The following is a 19157-nucleotide window of genomic DNA, read 5'->3' on the forward strand; positions in this document are numbered from 1 at the left end:
GGTTGGAGAGCAACATGTTGCTCGCGAGCTACTGGTTGGGGACCACTGCTCTAATACAACGACTGTCATTGAATTTATGAAATTGACTTCTATAGCAGCTCAACAACTTTTACTTGACAAAGTTTGGTAGCAAAGGTTTTTGTGTTTTTTTTTTCACTTAATGAATGTCGACATTTTAGAGCTTTTTAGAAATATTGGAAAACCACAAATTTTTCAAGATTCGTGGAAAAAAATAGCAATTCAATTATTAGTAAATGGGCCCCCTAAATGTTGAGTTGGTCTGTAGTGCATTGAATACAAATCCTCTGAAGTAATAATTTCACCTCTGTCTGTGGGAAAGGTCTGGGTTCGGGAGATGCTAGAACGTATAATTCTGACAATAAAGTTTGGCGGAGAATGAATAATGGTCTGGGACTATGGGATCTTTTCTTATAGATTGCACTTGTGGTCCTCATTTTGTGAAAAGCAAACCTTAAGGCAGAACCCCAACCTCTTTACTCCTTGAGCAACATTTACATGTAAAAGGAGTTGGGGAGCAACAGGAGCATTTCTTGGGGGGGAGGGCAAATAAGTGCTGTGATTGACCATCTTTTAGCCCCTATGTGGACTGTAAACTTACAGGAGGCAGTACACATAGTTTTTATGGAACCAAAACTTGTCTTCAAGCCAGAAATTCAAAAATAAGCAACTGCTTTGATGCCACTGGGAGTAACATTCAAGGGGTCAGTGAGCAACATGTTGCTCACAAGCCACTGGTTGGGATTACTGCTTTAGGGAGTCAGCATGCAATGACATTGGTAACATTTCCATCTTCCTATTTTGTGGCAACAGTTTAGGGAAAGGCTCTTTTGTGCTTCAGCACAATAATGTACCTATGCACAAAGCAATGTCTGTTCAGAATGGGCTTAACCTAACTGATCACCTGTCAACTGGATTATACCCCCTCAAGCATCAGTGCCCAACCCCACCAATGGTTTTGTGGCTGAATGGAAATAAATCCCACCAGACACTTTTGCCATATAATGTATGTTTTCCCTGAGAATTTGTTACATCTAAATATTGGAACACCTTTTCTCCCTGTGACCAACCCAGTGGGCCCTTTGTAAGCTCAATCAGGCTCCAGATGTTGTCCTGCCTCACCTGCTTGAGACCAAAAGGGTCAGAGGGCTCCCCTAATTAAAAATAAAAAAAACATGGCTTCTTGGGATCCCATAAATCTCAATCTCTACAGCAGCCCTGTCTGTCCCTGATGGTAGACCTGAGCCTGTCTACAGAAGACTTAAAAAAAGGATCCAGGGATTCTAAAAGTCACAACATGTATTATTTCTATATGCCTCACAACTTTTGTTAATGTTAGACTTAAACATGTTAAACTAAACCTTGTACTCCCCATCTTTGGTCATGAAACCTTATAAAAAGTAATCCTGATCAAATCATTATATGGAAATGAAAGACTTTTTGCCTGTGGTCAGTGATGTGCAATAACAGGTCAATTATTATCGAAAACATGTTTTTTTTCACACAGACTAAAACAAAAGATAAATCTCAAAAAAGAAACATAGCCCTGTGTTTTTGTTGTTTCTGTTACATGATAAATATATGTGGATATGTTATATAATGCTTTAACTTGACTTGTTTTATGTAAACCCACACCTTTGTAATCAGAAAACTGCTAAATAAAGAATCTAAAAAAAAGAAACATAGGACTTTACCCTTTGTCCAGGAAATCCTGTGATACCTTCTTCTCCTTTTTCTCCTGTGAACGCTTGTTGACCCTTAAATAAAATAAAATAATAACAACAGGACTATCTAATTTCAGATCTTATTAGCAATAATAGCCTCTTGCATTTTTAAGTGATTCAGGTAATTTTTTCTCAGTATCTAATGTCGGGAAACTCTTAAAGGAAAAAGCACTGAGCATATACACTTCATCTATCATAAAGTGTATTAAGCCAAAATTCTTAACTTGAATTATTGATAAATTTTCATGCATACTCAACTTAAAAAAACAACAAAGAAAAAAGATTTCACCTACTTCATCACCAGGAATTCCCTTTTCTCCTTGGTCACCCGTGGCCCCCTAAAAATAATACACAAATAATCGATTTTAGAATATCACATACAGTAGAATTTCCATTGTCTGTCCAATACTAAAGGTGATGTTAGAGGGGTGGTTCACCTTTAATTAACTTTTAGTATGTTATAGAATGACTAATTATAAGCATCTTTTCAACTGGTCTTCATTAATAATTTTTTATAGTTTTTTTAGCTAGTTGACTTTTTCTTCTGACTCTCCATGGGATCCACTGACCCCAGTCTAAGAAACAAATGCTCCATAAGGCTACAAATGTATTGGTACTTTTTATTACTTTCTATTCAGGCCCTCGCCTATTCATATTGCAGTCTCTAATTTATATTAATTTAGCATGGTTGCTAGGATAATTTGGATCCTTGAACCAGATTGCTGACATTGCAAACTGGAGAACTTCTGAATAAAGTTTTATTTTATGCTAATCATTTTTCTGGAACTCTTGTGGCTATTTATATTTCCCATCTGGCAATCAATAGTTCAGGCTCAGAGTGTCCTATAACATTTCTATACTTCTGCATGGAAATGCCTGTGCTTATTCTACAATTAGCTGAGTAAACAGATACATTGGTCTTATTAGTGGCATAACTTAACTATGGGTCCCTCCAAGTTGCATGCATTGTTTGCCTGCAACCTGCCTACCCTGATCTCCCCCCACATGCCTTCCCAATCTTCTACTATCCTGACAGCCCAAAAAGAGGCTGAATTGCTGGTTAAAAAATGGAAAATTGCAGTTGTATATACAAAAAAGTACCTTCTTCTCTAGCTATTTGTAATTTAAAGCCATTTCCTTTTTTATGCAATTCACAAACAGTCTATGTGAGCTAAATACAATAAATGCCAAGTTTCAGGTCTAACAATAGCTGCTGTTTTGATTCGTCTCATAAATTAGAAATCACGGTTACAGAACAATAGCTGTTGTTTTGTGGGGTTTACAGATAAACCAAAACAACAGGGATAAAGGGAATTACAAAGAAACCAAAAATCATTTTGATCATGATTTGGATACAAGTTATTACTATTGTGCAGAAAGTATATTACTTGAAACTGAACATTACTTATAGACAGCTCCAAAAAGCATCTTACAACAGCATAACAGAGATAAGTGCAGGCTAGGAACAGAGAGAGACACGTGCAGGAAGGTAGGAGGGGTTTTTCTGCTACTAGGGTCGCCACCTTTTCCTGTTCTGCTTTCCGGACAGGGGGTGGAGCTGATGTCACAGGGGGCTGGTCGCTGCATCAATCTAGATAAATTCTGCCCAGTTTTCCTAGTTTGGAAAACTGGGCAGGCAATTCAGACACAGTCAGCCCTTCTGAAAACTGGGCTGTCCGGGTCAAAACCAGACTGGTGGCAACTCTACCTGCTACTGCAGTGTTCTGCCTGTTAGTCAGTTCTATGACCATTTCCTGTGGAAGAATAAGGAGACACGCCCAGCCCTCATTTCAGCCTAGACACTGAAGAGAAAGGATCTCTAATATAATGAAAAAAGGAAAAATGCTTTCAAAATGTTTTTTTTTTTTGCATTATTACATATTTTAAAGAAGAAAGAATAATATAACCGAAGATGAGCATTATACAAAATGTCTCCTTTAAAGTAATTTGTTTTTTTTAACTTTTTTCAGTGTTACAACCAAATATAAAGAAGTACAGAGCTTTCCAGTAAAAAAAACTGCACAAGCAATAACATGAACATATTAAAACCTTCATGCACATAAATTAACTTGTGAATTAAATAGGTTCTATCATATAGGATAATAATTTGTCCTTTTGGAACATCCTGACAAAACAGAAGAAGCATGTATGAAGGCAAAATGTCACTAAATGTATACTATTCACCCAAGTACAATAAGTATGACTGCACATTGAGATTCTTACCTTATATTGTAGCAAGAGAATTTCATTTTTGTGCTGTTGTTCTCTCACTCCTGGACCACTCTGTTCACCAGGTGGACCTGGATCACCCTGGTGATATAATCAGTAAAATACATGTAATTATTATAATATATAAAAACAATTAACATATAATCTAATTACACTAAATGGCCACTGTGCCTTCATTTTTGTTTTACTTTTGTATTTTTTTAATGGGAATACTAAGAGGTGAATGCAGAAATATTTTTAGCTTGATTTCCTTACCACCACCTCAGAAAACGCATCATCCCATTGAATCCTTCCCTCCAATACCATCATCTTTCCTACTGACCAGCCACAACATAGGCTTCATATTTTTAGACATATTCTTGACATTTGAATTTCATTCAGATAATTAACAATTATATTCTAAAATGATATATTGTGTGCAAATACCTTGCAATGCTGCTATACAAACCAGAGAAACTATATCTCAAATTTCAGAATATGTCCAATTGTCTCATAATTTGTAATTTTGGGTCATCTGTATTTTCCTTGCGAAATGTGTTCATTTTTATGATCAAATGGATTTTCAAACTCATGACTGTAAATCATGTCCAAATTCACAATCCTACATATATATAACATGTAATATATATATATATATATATATATATATATATATATATATATATATATATATATATATATATATACAGTATATATATATATAGTATAATGTGACTTACTTCATAATAAACCTTGAGGAACCCTAGCTTTCCCAAACCAAAAAAGCACCATCCACCTTTGCAGGTGCATTATAATTGTAACTTAATTTCCTGTGATAATTCACTGGTTTTTATTGCTGTGTTCAGCTAATGAACAATGCAGTATGCATGATTGATGCTTTTACACATATCCATGGAGCATCCAGTATTCTCTGCACCCGAATACTACTAATAAGAATTGTAAGTTGGAGACTTCTAGGAGTATAGTAATGCAGGGGTTTTGCATGCTGCTTCCCTTTATATGATTTTGAGTGTATGTTTATTGCTATAGATTGTCTTCTAAATTACAGTAGAGGTGATGTTAAGAGTGAAGCATTTGTACTGTATATTTTATAGAGAAATATATTACTTACGGTTTCTCCTTTTTCTCCATAATATCCAAGGCCTCTGTTGCCCTATGAAAAATAGCACATAGTTGTATGTCAGTAATGGCCGTTGATCAGCTTAAAATAAAATATCTATGCTGATGTAGTAAAAATCTAATTGGTTGCTAGGGGTTAGTGGTAGGCAAGTGGAAGGCTCATTTATCAACATTGTCATTTTAGTGGTTTTAGAAACCACCAATAAACCCACTTCCTCTAAAACCACAAATGTCAAATCTTTAGAAATTCGTAACAGATATTCGAATGTTACATTTTTGAAAATGCAAGTACAATAAACTTTTTGCTTGTGCTTCTGCAGCTAAAAGTGCATGAGCACTGTGTGCCATTATGATATGCTGTGATTTAAAAGGCATTTATGTTGATAGTGTCGGCTGGATAGACTGCTGCAAGACAGTGCTAACTTTTATGGATACAAAAACATAATGCTTTAACCTCCAAGAGTTCAGTTATATTCTGTGTAAATAAATGTCTGCCTAAATTGTTAGAAAGGCACTGTATCCATCAGTTCTCAATTTAGCAAAATAGTGAATTCTTAACAAAACATTCAGTTTAATAGACTACACTAAATCCGGTATCCAGAATTGGCAAATTTGTGTGAATTGCATAATAGCATCATTTCTGAGCAATTTGATTTGGTCTCAGTGTAATGTAGAATTTGGCGAATCCACCCCATGCAAAAATTCTTGGGATTTGTCTAAATTCGTACCTGTACTGGAATGTATGAATGAATCTCTAAAAATGATTGCGGTTCTAATAGTAGATGAGATAAGGGGCATTCTAAATGCTTTCATATATAATAAAGACTTCTGAGTATCATAAACGTTGTTGTCTTTATCTAATCAATATTGGTTGAACTATTTTAAAGTTTCAAAAATTGCTAACAAAGGTAGATTTTCATGCAAGCAGAACTTACTTGTGATCCCTGTGGCCCAGGAGGTCCAGGTGGCCCCTATATAGAACAGCATAAGAAAGTGAAGCAAGTAAAAATACTGTTTTTCCCCCCTAGAAAGTAACCCTGAATAATGATATAGATGGCTCAAACATACATTATTATAATGGAAAAAATCAGTCACTATGAATAATCTGCACTCAAATAGCTAATATCGATAATGATGTTTTGCCTCAAAGTCACATTACTCATGTATCAAAAGTAAAGAAATATACTCACACGAGGTCCACGATTACCCTGTGGCCCAATGAATCCTGCTATTCCAGGAAAACCCCTTGGTCCCTAAAAAATGCAATGGATCACATTCATATGTTATATTCATATAAAGATTGATACATTATTGTACAGAAATTCAAATACTAACCTGAATACCATTAAAACCTGGTTCACCAGGATCTCCCTAAGGGGGAAACACATTTCAATTAACACAATAACACTACACAACATTTGATTGTACAACTGAGCACTAAGTAAATTGCAAAACAGTTAATACATACTGTATATTGTATAATAATCAATTTTGGATGGGGCTGGAATCAAAAACCCTTTAGATCTCTAGGACTTATTAGAAGAATCAATTAAGTGCCCTTATAGGGTAGTTCCAGTAAAACATAAATGATTTTTACTATTTCTACCTAGCTTTTTACAACTATATAAGGGTTCTTCCTACATTCACCAGCTGAATCTCATCGGATACTAAATATAAGGGGAAATCTGAAAAATTGTTGAAGGCTTAAGAGGTACTATATACCAAAATGCGATAGCTATACTCTGCAGAGCTACATTCAGAGCACAAAGGGAAGACAATCTTAGTCTACAATGAAATTTTAACATTAACAGGGCATTATAGAAATGGTTATATGGCTGTAGATTTTCTCCTTTGTGTACTTATCATTCTAAAACAAAAAAACAGGATATAAACTGTGACTTTAAAGTCTTTATGGGAAAAGGGAGGGTACATGTGATATTGTAACAGACATTTTAAATGTAATGCTTTTTTAAATTAGGCTTTAAATGCAGGTCAACTTCTCAAGACAAAAGACTCACCTTAAGTCTATTTTTCACCTCGATGGATACATGAAACGGATCCCCTTTTTGGCCTTTGGCACCAAATCCACCCTGCAATTTAAACACAGTTTACATTATTGATACTTTTCATATGTTGCTACTTTAATTGTGTCCCTCGGTACAAAGAGGGTTTTTCAGAATTTTTCTTTTATTAAACAGCTATAAGAATGAGCATTTGACAAAGGAGATCTATTAGCATTCTCTCTGTATCAATAGCTATCTATGTTAGCTCAATTGATTTTATTTCTTTTACTGCATTTTGGAGTACCATGGCTACCCTTAGAATTCTTTTACTCCTGCCTGCAGAGAGGCAGATAGCCGACGGGGATGCTGAATAATAACTTGATTATTTTAGAAATGGGAGAGCATTTTTAATTGATTATAATTAGAAAGTTCTTTATTTCGATGAAAAAGCACACATTACATTTTAATTTTCACAATAATTCTTCTTTAACTTTTAGGGGCAGATTTATCAAGGGTCGAATTTCGAGGGGTTAAAACCCTCGAAATTCAACCATCGAATTGAAATCCTTCGAAATTCGAATATCGAATTTGAAGGATTTAGCGATAAAATAGCATTCGATTGATTGAATAAAAACAATTCAAAAGATTTTTAGCGATCGATCGATGGATTTTTATTCGATGCCTAAAACTTTAAAAAATGCACTGGAAGGTCCCCATAGACTAATATAGCAATTCGGTAGCTTTAATTTGGCGAAGTATTGAAATCGAAGGATTTTTAAAGAGACAGTACTTCGACTATCGAATGGTCGAATATTCGAACGATTTTTACTTCGAATCGAAGTCAAAGTAAATTCGAAGTCGTAGTATCCTATTCGATGGTCGAAGTATCCAAAAAATTACTTTGAAATTTGAACTAAGTAAATCTGCCCCTTAGTATACTGTAGTCGGCTATACTATAAGATAGCTTGCATTTTTATTTTAAAAGTGGCAGAAGAAGAAGGCACATAACTGAAAACTATAAAAAAAAAAGTAGACAAATAGGACATTTTATAACATACAAAATGTTAACTTAATGGTTTACTAAAACTTTAAATAAAAATAGAAGAAAATATTTAAGAATTCTTTTCAATTTGCAGCAAGGGTGGCTTGCCTTTTAATGTACAACTAGCAGTTCTGGTCAAAGTAAACATATTATAAATGACTTATATACTGTACATATTTGTAATCCCTTGGCTTTCATATAGAACACGAGAAAGCAAAATATCTTTATATGCCAGATTTCTTGTTCAAGTTGTCATTCAACACCAGGTAAAGCATCCTAGGTTGATCATTCATCTCTGGTTTCTGAGAGACAAACAAGGCTTGAAAATTACTGCTGACTTTGATGTGAAGGCTTTTAATGGAAATGGAGTGCTACCCATGACCATGATATCAACAATGGAAGGAAAGACATCCATTACTGGGCTAGGCATATAGGTGTGTTCTACCTATTTTTCATAAAATGATCATCCCTCTCTTACAAATATGTGGAGGGAAGGGTAGCATTTATATCATAATTACTTACAGGAATTCCAGGAGGGCCTCTTGGACCATGCGAGCCTCCATCACCACCATCACCTTTTGTTCCATTACAACCATCATGACCTGGTTTACCTCTTGGGCCACCCTGACCCGTATGTCCCTGCAGAATTTGAAGACTGTTAGCAGAACAACAAACATGGCACCACTCCACAAAGTAAGGTTCATATATAAAAAATAAATGTGTATATTTTGTAAACCAATCAATTCTATTTGAAAAATCTATTTTATTTCCCCTGTAGCCTTACTATTTACACAATAGTTGTGTTGAGGTAGAGAAAATGTGATAATGTATCTGAATCAAGCAAGGTCTTCAGTCAAAATAAACATCACAAAATAGTCATGCAGCAACTCTCTGAACTCCACAACTGGAGAGAGCCAAGAAAAATGAAGTACATCTTGCTATATGCCAGAAAACAATTGGTATAGGCACCCTATAGTTGAGTACAATGTTTCCTTGTACCCCCATAACAGCTGATCTGTGGTAGCAAATAATACTCGACACTCATTGAACTACTGTGCCGCCTATATGAAGGGTAGTTACCCCAAAATCTTCTTGCTATCTATTAATGACCAAAGGTGTTCAAGACTCTTTTCCTTGTTTCTATATAAGTGACTAATTCTAGAATCCTTATGCTATAACTAAAAAGCCACAACATGAATGATACAGAACTGAATTCCCTTTAATATATCTCTATTTCTAATTTTTGTAATAACAATGTTGAATAGAAGCTATCATAACCATGTTTTTCTGACTGATGCTAACTACTATATGAATGCTTTATGAGCAAGTGTTTTAGCATTAAAACATTAATATGGATGCAATGCATTACTTACAGGTACACCATCAGCTCCGGCAAAACCTGTCACACCTCTATGGCCCTAAAATTACAAAACATTAAAGTAAACATTTACCAGTCTGCCCTTAAGGATTGTAACCAGCTCTCATTAGTTTAATAAATAAATATCCATATCCTTTACCTTGTCTCCAGAGGGGCCAGTCACTCCAGTAAATCCTCGCTCTCCTTTGTCTCCCTTATGTCCTTGGAGACCTGCTATTCCTATGAGTCCAGGTGGTCCAGGGGTACCTTGTGCTCCAAGAGGTCCTGGTTGTCCCTAACAAATTCAAAATATAAAGCATTAGACATTATTACATTCATTAAAAATGAAAATATACATTTCAATACAATACAATACAGGTTATAAATCATATATTTCCTGTACATTTTCCATGTAACCATATTACCATTTTTCATGTAACCATATATGCATGAGTCTTTAACATCACTGAAAGCTTTAAAGGTTATAATATATGTATATATATATATATATATATATATATATATATATATATATATATATATATATATATACACCATAGGAATGAATGAAGCAGCACTCGATTAATGCAAAAAGTGTATTAAAATTCAGTACATCACAAAGCGACGTTTCGGACAAACTATGTGCCCTTTCTCAAGCCTTTCTCAAGTCGATGTTCATTTGGCTTGAGAAAGGGCACATAGTTTGTCCGAAACGTTGCTTTGTGATGTACTGAATTTTAATACACTTTTTGCCTTAATCGAGTGCTGCTTCATTCATTCCTATGGTGTATAATACGAGGGGATGAGACGGCGTCTCCTAGGGAGCGAGCAGCGAGATTTCCACTGACACGCTGAAGAGAGTGCTGGGGCATACCTTACTATTGTATATATATATATATATCATCTGCAGAATTGCAGTTTGACAATAGCAGTCAGGGAGGTTGCTGTGGTGGTTAAAGGCCTCCACAATGAAATACAGCAGATTCATCAAACACAATCTCTCCAGTTGTCCAATGTAAGGGAAGGATGCAGTAGAACACAGAGAATGTGAGCTTATTATGGGCAAAAGAGGGTTGCTGTAAATCATAATAATGCCACATGTGGGAGACAAGACCGTTCTAACTGGGCCTGCAATATAAATTGACATCATAAAATCTTTTACTTAATTTTACCGTTCCACTGAATGATTTTATTTAAGCTTATAACTCCCCTGCCCTGCTGTATATCTAGGGCAGGGGAGTTGTTAGCAGACAAAGGAATAATCCATATGACTCTCAACATCTACTTCTTTTCACTATTCCTTAAATAAATAAAATAAGCCCTTTACTGTGATGAACAGATGAAAATGTTCAACTTGCGTCACATCCTTTTTTAGCTATAGCATAAATCAGCAGCAGAGGGAGCCCTCGCTTTATTTATAATAGTTTTTGCTAACTGAGGCAGAAAATAAGGTGCAAAATACAGATGCAAGGCAGATCTGGAATAATCACTTGTTTGGAAGAGGTGTTACGGTGCTTATGGCTTTTATTATCTCAATAAAATGATATTTTACCAAGCATCCTATATATGGAATAGGTTTTTTTATAACACTACATCCTTTAGAGCTATGACACATTAAGGCATTTTTGGGGGAATGTAATAAAAGTCACAAAGAGCAAAACAATTTGCACAGATAAGAATAAAATTTTGCTTTTCACAATGTAATACTCTCCCTTGTTATTGCATTGCGAAATTTCATTGCCCATTGTCCACTTTTAAGAAGTGTTTTAAGTGGTCGTAATCTTTTGGAGCAAATGTAAAAACGTTTTCATTAAGAAGTTTTATTACATTCACTGCGCACTGGCGCAAATTATAAAATTTGCAAACCTTCATCCACATCGGAAGTGGTCCCTAAACAGTTTCCGGGTTTGCAAAAGCGATATTAAATCCGCGCAAAGGAAAATTTGTTTGCATAGAAGCATAACTTTTCGCATTTTGAATATTTTTTTCCGTTAGGGACTTTTTTTACATTCCCCCAACATCCTTTAGACCAGGGCTATGGCACATTAAGGCATTGTTATGTAATAAAAGAGTCACAAAGAGCAAAAATAAGATAAGAATAAAATTTAGCTTTTTGCAATGTAATACTCTTCCTTAAACTGTTGTTGCATTTACATTGCCCACTTTTAAAGAAGTGCTTGAAGGCATCTTAATCTTTTGGAGCAAACGTAACAACTTTTGGAGTAAGTTATTAATTTTTTTTTATTACATTTACTGCTCACTGGCCCCAACTATAACATTTGCGGAAGTGGTCGCTACACAGTTTCTGGGTTTGTAAAAGCTATATTAAATTCGCACAAAGGAAAATTTGTTCTTACAGAGGCATAACTTTTTGCATTGCCAATATTTTTTCCTTACCGACTTTTATTACATTCCCCCATTAGAGCCAAGTGATCTCCACAGAGAAAATTAACTGGACCAGTTAAAGGTGATTAACAATTGCTTGGGATAAAAAGTCTTGTTGTCTTCAGAAAACCACAGTGATTATTGTAAGAGGGTTTTTTGCTCGTTTTACCTTTCAGTGACCATAATGATTGACTTGTGATAGAAAATCAAGGATAGTAAGGGCACATTGCACATTGGTGTTTCTTCCCTGTGTTCCCCTGCGGTAGTTCCATCATGCATACCACCCTTATTTCAAATGACTTTGTACTCACTGAGATGCAGACAGGTGTCAAATGCAGGTGGAATGCAACTGTTTAATGTGCCAAGTAAATGGAAGTATAAAAACAAACATGTATGGGATGATAGTTTCTCTTAAATGAATGGATTATATGTGGAAAGGGAGAGAAGAAGGAGACTTAAGAAAAGGTATATGTAGAGGTAGAGAAAAAAAAGCTGAAGGGAAGGATTTTCTGGGGAATGATTTTGTTAGTACAGCAGACATTCTGCGAGTGTTTAATGTAAAAGAAAAAAAATGTCCTCTGTGTGGTAATATATTCACAATTTTTAAACTCTGTCAAGAACATAATTTCCTTTTAATTACATTCCCTCTTTAAACTGATGGACTAGAGCAGGACAATAAGCAGTGACAGTCTTTATTGTGTCCCTGGGTAACAATCTGAATTTTTAGTTCAAGGAAATGACACAACTGTCAGACTATGTTGTTCTACAGTGTACATCTGTCAGGAAATTGATCGGCCAGGTCAAAAAATCTTTGTCGGTCCCAGTGCAATGTATCTATGTTTGCAGGGCCAAGCAGGCAGCTCCCCTTTGTTTTCCTGGCAAATTGGTCTTTTTAGTTGATGGTCAATTCGTACGATCGTTCGATCATTCCGAGAAAATCGTGGTGAGGATCGGATCTTTTAAAAATCTCAACATCTATGGTCAGCTTAAGACAACTAAGTCACACGTTGGTTAACTTTTAGTATGTTATTGAATGGCCAATTCTAAGCAACTTTTCAATAGGTCTTCATTATTTATTTTTTATAGTTTATGTATGTTTGCCTTTTTCTCCGGACTCTTTCTAGTTTTAAAAAGGGGTCACTGATCCCATCTAAAAACAAATCCTCTCTAAAGCTACACATTTATTGTTATTGCTACTTTTTATTACTCATCTTTCTGTTCCGACCCTCCTCTATTAATATTCCAAATTCTCATTCAAATGAATGCATGGTTGCTAGGGTAATTTAGACCCTAGCAACCAGATTGCTGACACTGCAAACTGGAGAGCTGCTGAATAAAAAGCAAAATAACTGAAAAACCACAAATAATAAAAAATGAATACCAATTGCAAATTTTCTCAGAATATCGCTCTCTTCACCATACTAAAAGATAACTCAAAGGGGAACAACTCCTTTAAATGAACCAATGAACATATTTATTGAACAATACAATCCTCAATGGAATGTACATAAGAGCAAACAGGATCATACATCAACAGTGGATAGATATATACTCACAGCACCTTTGGTCAGTATTAGTCCCCACAGGGAAGAGAACATACACAGCAGCAATGAAGGTACACCCAGCTTTCAGCCTTTTCACTAAGTGGAACCCAAGGAAACCACTACATCCCTAAGTCTGTACACATAGTCCCTACTTTTTGGTAATTAGTACTCTCCTCGTCAGAGCCTTAAGCTGCTCAGCTAACTAGCTTTTAAAGATCACAGTTCCTTGGTGTTTCAGGCTGTGACAAAATAATTGAAAAAAGAAGTGCTAGTTTCAATAACATTTTGGGACTGCTGATCGGTGATGTTTTTAAAGGGTTATTTTGCAAAGCTGATGCAAGAATAAGCTACAAGACATCACTGAAACTAAGCACAAACAGTAACTATATGTTTAGTACAGTACCTCATAATATAAAAAAGAAAAAAAATTAGGGCTAATAAAGCATGAATAATAATTATCATTACAAAGTGGATTCGCCTATCTTTTTGAAGGAGAAAGGAAGGAATAGAAATAGAATTTTCTTTACTAATTTGCTTAGCGAATGGCTTCGTTTTTCTAGCCTTTTCAAGTATGATATTTTGCTGATGACAGACTTTGTTAACGGGGCCATAAAGTGATAAAACAATAGACTTGCTGTGTTGTGGTGCATTTTCCCATCTGCCAGAGGAAGTTCTCTGTATAGGACACATTTAAAAAGTGTCACAGAGTTACTAACGCGCCTTTACAGACAGTTTCTGGTTTTGCTTCTCTGCCCCTGAAAATATCCGTGTCCTGAAAGTTTCAGCCATCTTATGACCTGAGAAACATTAGAAAGCAGTACTTCACTGAAAGAACATATATGTACATGTAGGAGCTTGCTACAGACAGGAGGGGGGAGGATCAGACACAATAAGTGAAGGACACACTTTTGATTTAAATGACCCTGAGATTGTTGATTAGAAGGACAGAATATGTGAGTTAAACACTGAATTTCAAACTACATGAGCATGAACACCTGCACAGTTGTATTTGTTTTGACATAATATCCCAGCTTCAATGCTGCAATGTATTGTGAACATATTTGCCTCTTAAACTGCATTTTACACACTGCAGTTGCAGTGGCAAATAAGCCATTTATATACTTTTACATTTCCATACCTCCCAACATTTTGGAAATAAAAAAAGGGACAAAAAAGTTGTTGCGCGTGACGCAGCAACATTTTTTGACCACACCCATTTGTGGCCACACCCCCATGTTAATTTTTCAATATTCTGTGTTTTTGTCAGTTACTACAGTTTTGCTAAAGAAGGTGAATTGCCCTTTAAGCTGTGTCTAACTTCTCCCAAGAGAATTTGCTTATCTCAAAATTGTTACAAAAGCATCTTAGTTGCACCTGTTGGCTGTTCTGGGCTCTCTGCCAAATGCCAATTAAGTTAGAAACTTTGTATCTTTTTCCTGGCTGTTCAGTGCAGAGAAAGTCGGTACTTTTCAGTACAATTGCGGGACTGCAGGTTGAGCTGTAAAAAGCAGGATTGTCCCGCTGACAACGGGACAGTTGGGAGGTATGCATCTCTGTTGCCTGGGGACTTCTTTGCTTTGAGTAAAAGATATTCTGTAAGAACACTGTATAAGGCAGAACAAATAAATGGCTGAACATTTAAAAGAGATAAATATAATTTAATATATAATAACTATTTTAAAGCGAGTGCTCTAAATGGGTTGTTATCAGGCTGGACATTATGAAAAGTAGTTACACATTTACAAATTGATAGCTGGCATAAAAAAGATAATAAAGTGTCTGGCTGTCAGTATTTAATGGCTACTTGAAAGAAAAAAAATCTAACTGCCTATAATTTTGACAGGCTGGTACAACAATCTTTTGGTTATTTATAGTACTGCTGTTAGTATCTTAAAAGTCAGTAAATCATGCCACATTTATAGATGTCCAATTACAAGAAAATCACACAGCAACAGACAAACATGTCCACTAATTTGCTTCTGCATTACTAAATCATGCTATTTTGTGTCTGACAATGTGGCAGTAGCCATGTAGGCAAGCACATCAGCTTATTCTCGGCCTGCCTTTGTCACGGATCAGCCCCATCTGACATTAGCCTATATGTTATTGAGAGCCAAGTCATGACACAAGCTTCTTTGCTGTTCTGCAATATAAATAGCTTATTTTTTCTTTAGACTTTGTGAATAGAGCCATAAAGTGCTAAGACAATAGACTTGCTGTTTTGCTGTACAGTTTCCCATCTGTCAGAGATGTGGTAATGTATGTAATGTTAGCAGGCAAAGAAAAAAATCAAAATTCATGTTTCATAGCAGTTGGTTTAATTGTAAAGTCTTACACTTGTTTTGACAAAGGGAGCATCAGAAATAGCACAAAATATCTGTGCCAAGCAATTGTTTTGTAGTAGTGAGTGTGGGAGTGTTCTCGGCATTTACAACGTACCAGACAGATGTTTTTTGTCAGAAGGCAGCAGACTCTCCAAAAGCTGCAAGTACATCTGTCCTGAGTTTGATATTTGTGAGAACATTCTTTTCTCCCCAAAGTGGTCCCTGCTGAAATTTTTAAACAAGGCCCATAATCGGGATAACAGTGGAGTGAGTTTTCAACATAAAATATACACCGACGAGTCAGTTGTTGCAGATGTGAAATGGGAAATCCCACTCAGAACTGAGAATGGCCTTAGGCATATTTTGTTCTCAGAGGACAGAAGCTGAGAATCTCTGTATGATTTATTTCTTTTTGATCTGAGTCTGGAGAAGAGGGGTTTGGCAGAATTACACATCAACATTTTATTCACTGCAGGATTTGTAATTTAACGTCATAACAGTAGAAAAATCGACAAATCAAAAGAACTACAGGAATTTGCTGCATCACAGCAGCTTCGTTTACCTATATAACAGGGGCTGCAGTCTGAATGCAGCTGGGGAACCATGTTGTGAATATACATAACCAAACTCAATGGAACTAGTTTTAATAAATGTGGAATATTAGCAGCTCTGGTTTAAACAACCACCTGATACAAAGAGGTAAATGGCACCTTAAGCCGCTTCATTTTTCTATGGTACGAATTTGGGACTGTATTGTTTTGCAGCCAATCAACAGTTGGCAGTAGTAGCCTATACTGTACGTTACTAGCCCTAAAGCTAACTCTGCAGTACAATATAGTTTTAAAACAATATAGTTATAAAATGAAATAAAGAATATACTCATAAGTAAATTGTAACAAATACAGTGCATTATACAACAAACCTGGATGTAGTTACACGCTACAGCATTAGATTTACATAGAAAACACACATTGGTTAAATTTCTGAGAATACTTTAAGCCTCCCACAACTTGTTTTTTAAGTACATTAAAGCTACCTTTGATCCTGATAAATCACATATGGATCCCATCTTGTTGCTTTAGACCAGTAAAAAAGCTGATTATACTATATAACATCTTATCCCTCAAATTCTAAACTGACAAAGCTAATAAGCATTGCATAATTTCTGTTTTTCATAAATGCCAATCTAAGCCCCCAATAATAGATTTTGACGTAAATAATTTAAAAACAACATTAATTTTACTGGTACTGCAATATACCAGTGACCAGCTGAGTGGTTGCAATAAGATTTTTTTTATAAAATGTTTTATATAATCTGCTTAATTCACCAACAGTTTTTTCTGTCTCTCACAAGAAAATATAGTTTCCATAGAAATTTCTTTGTGATTAGTACTGGTTAAAACACTGGCAATTCAGAATCTTCTGTTTTCTGCAAAAGGATCATTAAGTAGCTTTACATTCAAAGATAAATGTCTTTCCTTTATCAGAGGCATATGATGATGCAGTAGAAGATCTATTAGGGCAAGGCCAGACGTGGGGTTTTTACATTGCATTTCTAAAAAAGCTCGGTCGGGCATAAGTACGCCACTGAAATCACACGCGACGTCAACATGCGTTTTTCATGCGTTTTTCAGCACGTAGGTTTCTTTTCCCAACATGCACTTATCATTGTTCTTCACTTATCATTTTTTATCTTGCGAGAATTTGCACGCCATATTTAAAGTTTGAAACGTGTGGATCCCATAGAGTCTATTGATTTGACATATTGGCGTTTCTGCTCAAAAACACAGTTACTGGCGTCCCATGGCGTATTTCCTCTTGCAATCGCTATAGTGTGCATTCTATTAGTTTCAATGGTAGTGCATTTCATGCGTATTTACCCAAGACTGAGGTTTTTTAAAAACGCAACGTAAAAACGCCACATCTGGCCTTGCCCTAAGACATAGCACAGTGGACACTGATCCTTCTTGCTCGATATCTCCTCTTTACCCTGACATTATTGCATCTTCTACATTGCACATGCTGATTCTGGCAAAGATGATGTATCAGTTCTTCATTTGTATTAGTAAATTTAAATGCATACCTCTCTAAAGCAGTTTAACAAAAGGGCATTGTTCATAGAACGGACCTGATATGTAGTCTGTTCATAAAACTGATTACACTTGAAGGGACTGCCACCACCCATATCAATTGTATGAATTATACTACTTTAAGGAGTATCAAACACCATCCAAAAATAGCATTTTTGAGCAGTAGTTAGCGGTTTCTTCACTTCCAGAGATGCCAATCTGGATTGGTATTGTTCCAGGAGCATCTGGACTCTGTCTGTCCTTACCCAGCCTTCATTCTACCTTGCCATATCCAGATCTGCCCAGCCACACCCCCATCCCTCCTTCTGATTTTGCTCCGACAACTAAAGTCAGATAAGTTCATTCCGTGCATCTGAGTAACAATTATGTATACTCTCAATTATCGGTAAGTTTAAAAGATGAGCTAGGAAGTACCTGAAACCAGAACATGTCTTATAGGCTGTCAGAACTATTATGATGAGGCCAAATGAATGGGACTTATAGTACCAAAGGTTAGTTGGTCCATTATTCCTGTTCTTGTTATTTTTATAGCAGTGACACGATATACTGTAGCTCCTTAAAGGGACACTGTCATGGGGAAAAAATTTTTTCCAAAATGAATCGGTTAACAGTGCTGCTCCAGCAGAATTCTTCACTGAAATCCATTTCTCAAAAGAGCAAACAGTTTTTCTTATATTCAATTTTGAAATCTGACATGGGGCTAGACATATTGTCAATTTCCCAGCTGCCCCAAGTCATGTGACTTGTGCTCTGATAAACTTCAATCACTCTTTACTGCTGTACTGCAAGTTGGAGTGATATCACCCCCTCCCTTTCCCCCCCAGCAGCCAAACAAAAGAACAATGGGAAGGTAACCAGATAACAGCTCCCTAACACAAGATAACAGCTGCCTGGTAGATCTAAGAACAACACTCAATAGTAAAAACCCATGTCTCACTGAAACACATTCAATTACTTTGAGAAGGACAAACAGCAGCCTGCCAGAAAGCATTTCTCTCCTAAAGTGCAGGCACAAGTCACATGACCAGGGGCAGCTGGGAAATTGACAAAATGTCTAGCCCCATGTCAGATTTCAAAATTGAATATAAAAATAATCTGTTTGCTCTTTTGAGAAATGGATTTCAGTGCAGAATTCTGCTGGAGCAGCACTATTAACAGATTCATTTTGAAAAAATTTTTTTCCCCATGACAGTATCCCTTTAAAGAAATGATACATCATTCACGGTTCCATATGAAATCCACCCCACACAACACATGCTATCAGTCAGTTTTTTCTAGAAGCCAATTAACAGTCCTGCATGTATTTTTGGAGCATCAGAGGA

The 19157-nt window shown here is 35.9% G+C and overlaps 1 protein-coding gene across 2 annotated transcripts in view; it reads right to left on the reverse strand.

Annotated features, from left to right (window-relative positions):
- The window catches only part of col4a2.S (collagen, type IV, alpha 2 S homeolog), a 103876-nt gene that overhangs the window by 48911 nt on the left and 35808 nt on the right, over positions 1 to 19157 (reverse strand). For both annotated transcript variants that reach the window (XM_018249847.2, XM_018249846.2), the window contains 11 exons: positions 9653 to 9787; positions 9509 to 9553; positions 8658 to 8774; positions 7109 to 7180; positions 6426 to 6461; positions 6281 to 6343; positions 6026 to 6061; positions 5083 to 5124; positions 3966 to 4052; positions 2036 to 2080; positions 1713 to 1775 (listed from right to left, as the gene is read on the reverse strand). In XM_018249847.2, the coding sequence (XP_018105336.1) occupies positions 1713 to 1775; positions 2036 to 2080; positions 3966 to 4052; positions 5083 to 5124; positions 6026 to 6061; positions 6281 to 6343; positions 6426 to 6461; positions 7109 to 7180; positions 8658 to 8774; positions 9509 to 9553; positions 9653 to 9787 (741 nt within the window). The remainder of the gene's footprint in view (positions 1 to 1712; positions 1776 to 2035; positions 2081 to 3965; positions 4053 to 5082; positions 5125 to 6025; positions 6062 to 6280; positions 6344 to 6425; positions 6462 to 7108; positions 7181 to 8657; positions 8775 to 9508; positions 9554 to 9652; positions 9788 to 19157) is intronic.

Source organism: Xenopus laevis, chromosome 2S (genome assembly GCF_017654675.1).
Source record: "Xenopus laevis strain J_2021 chromosome 2S, Xenopus_laevis_v10.1, whole genome shotgun sequence".
Lineage (NCBI taxonomy): Eukaryota > Metazoa > Chordata > Amphibia > Anura > Pipidae > Xenopus > Xenopus laevis.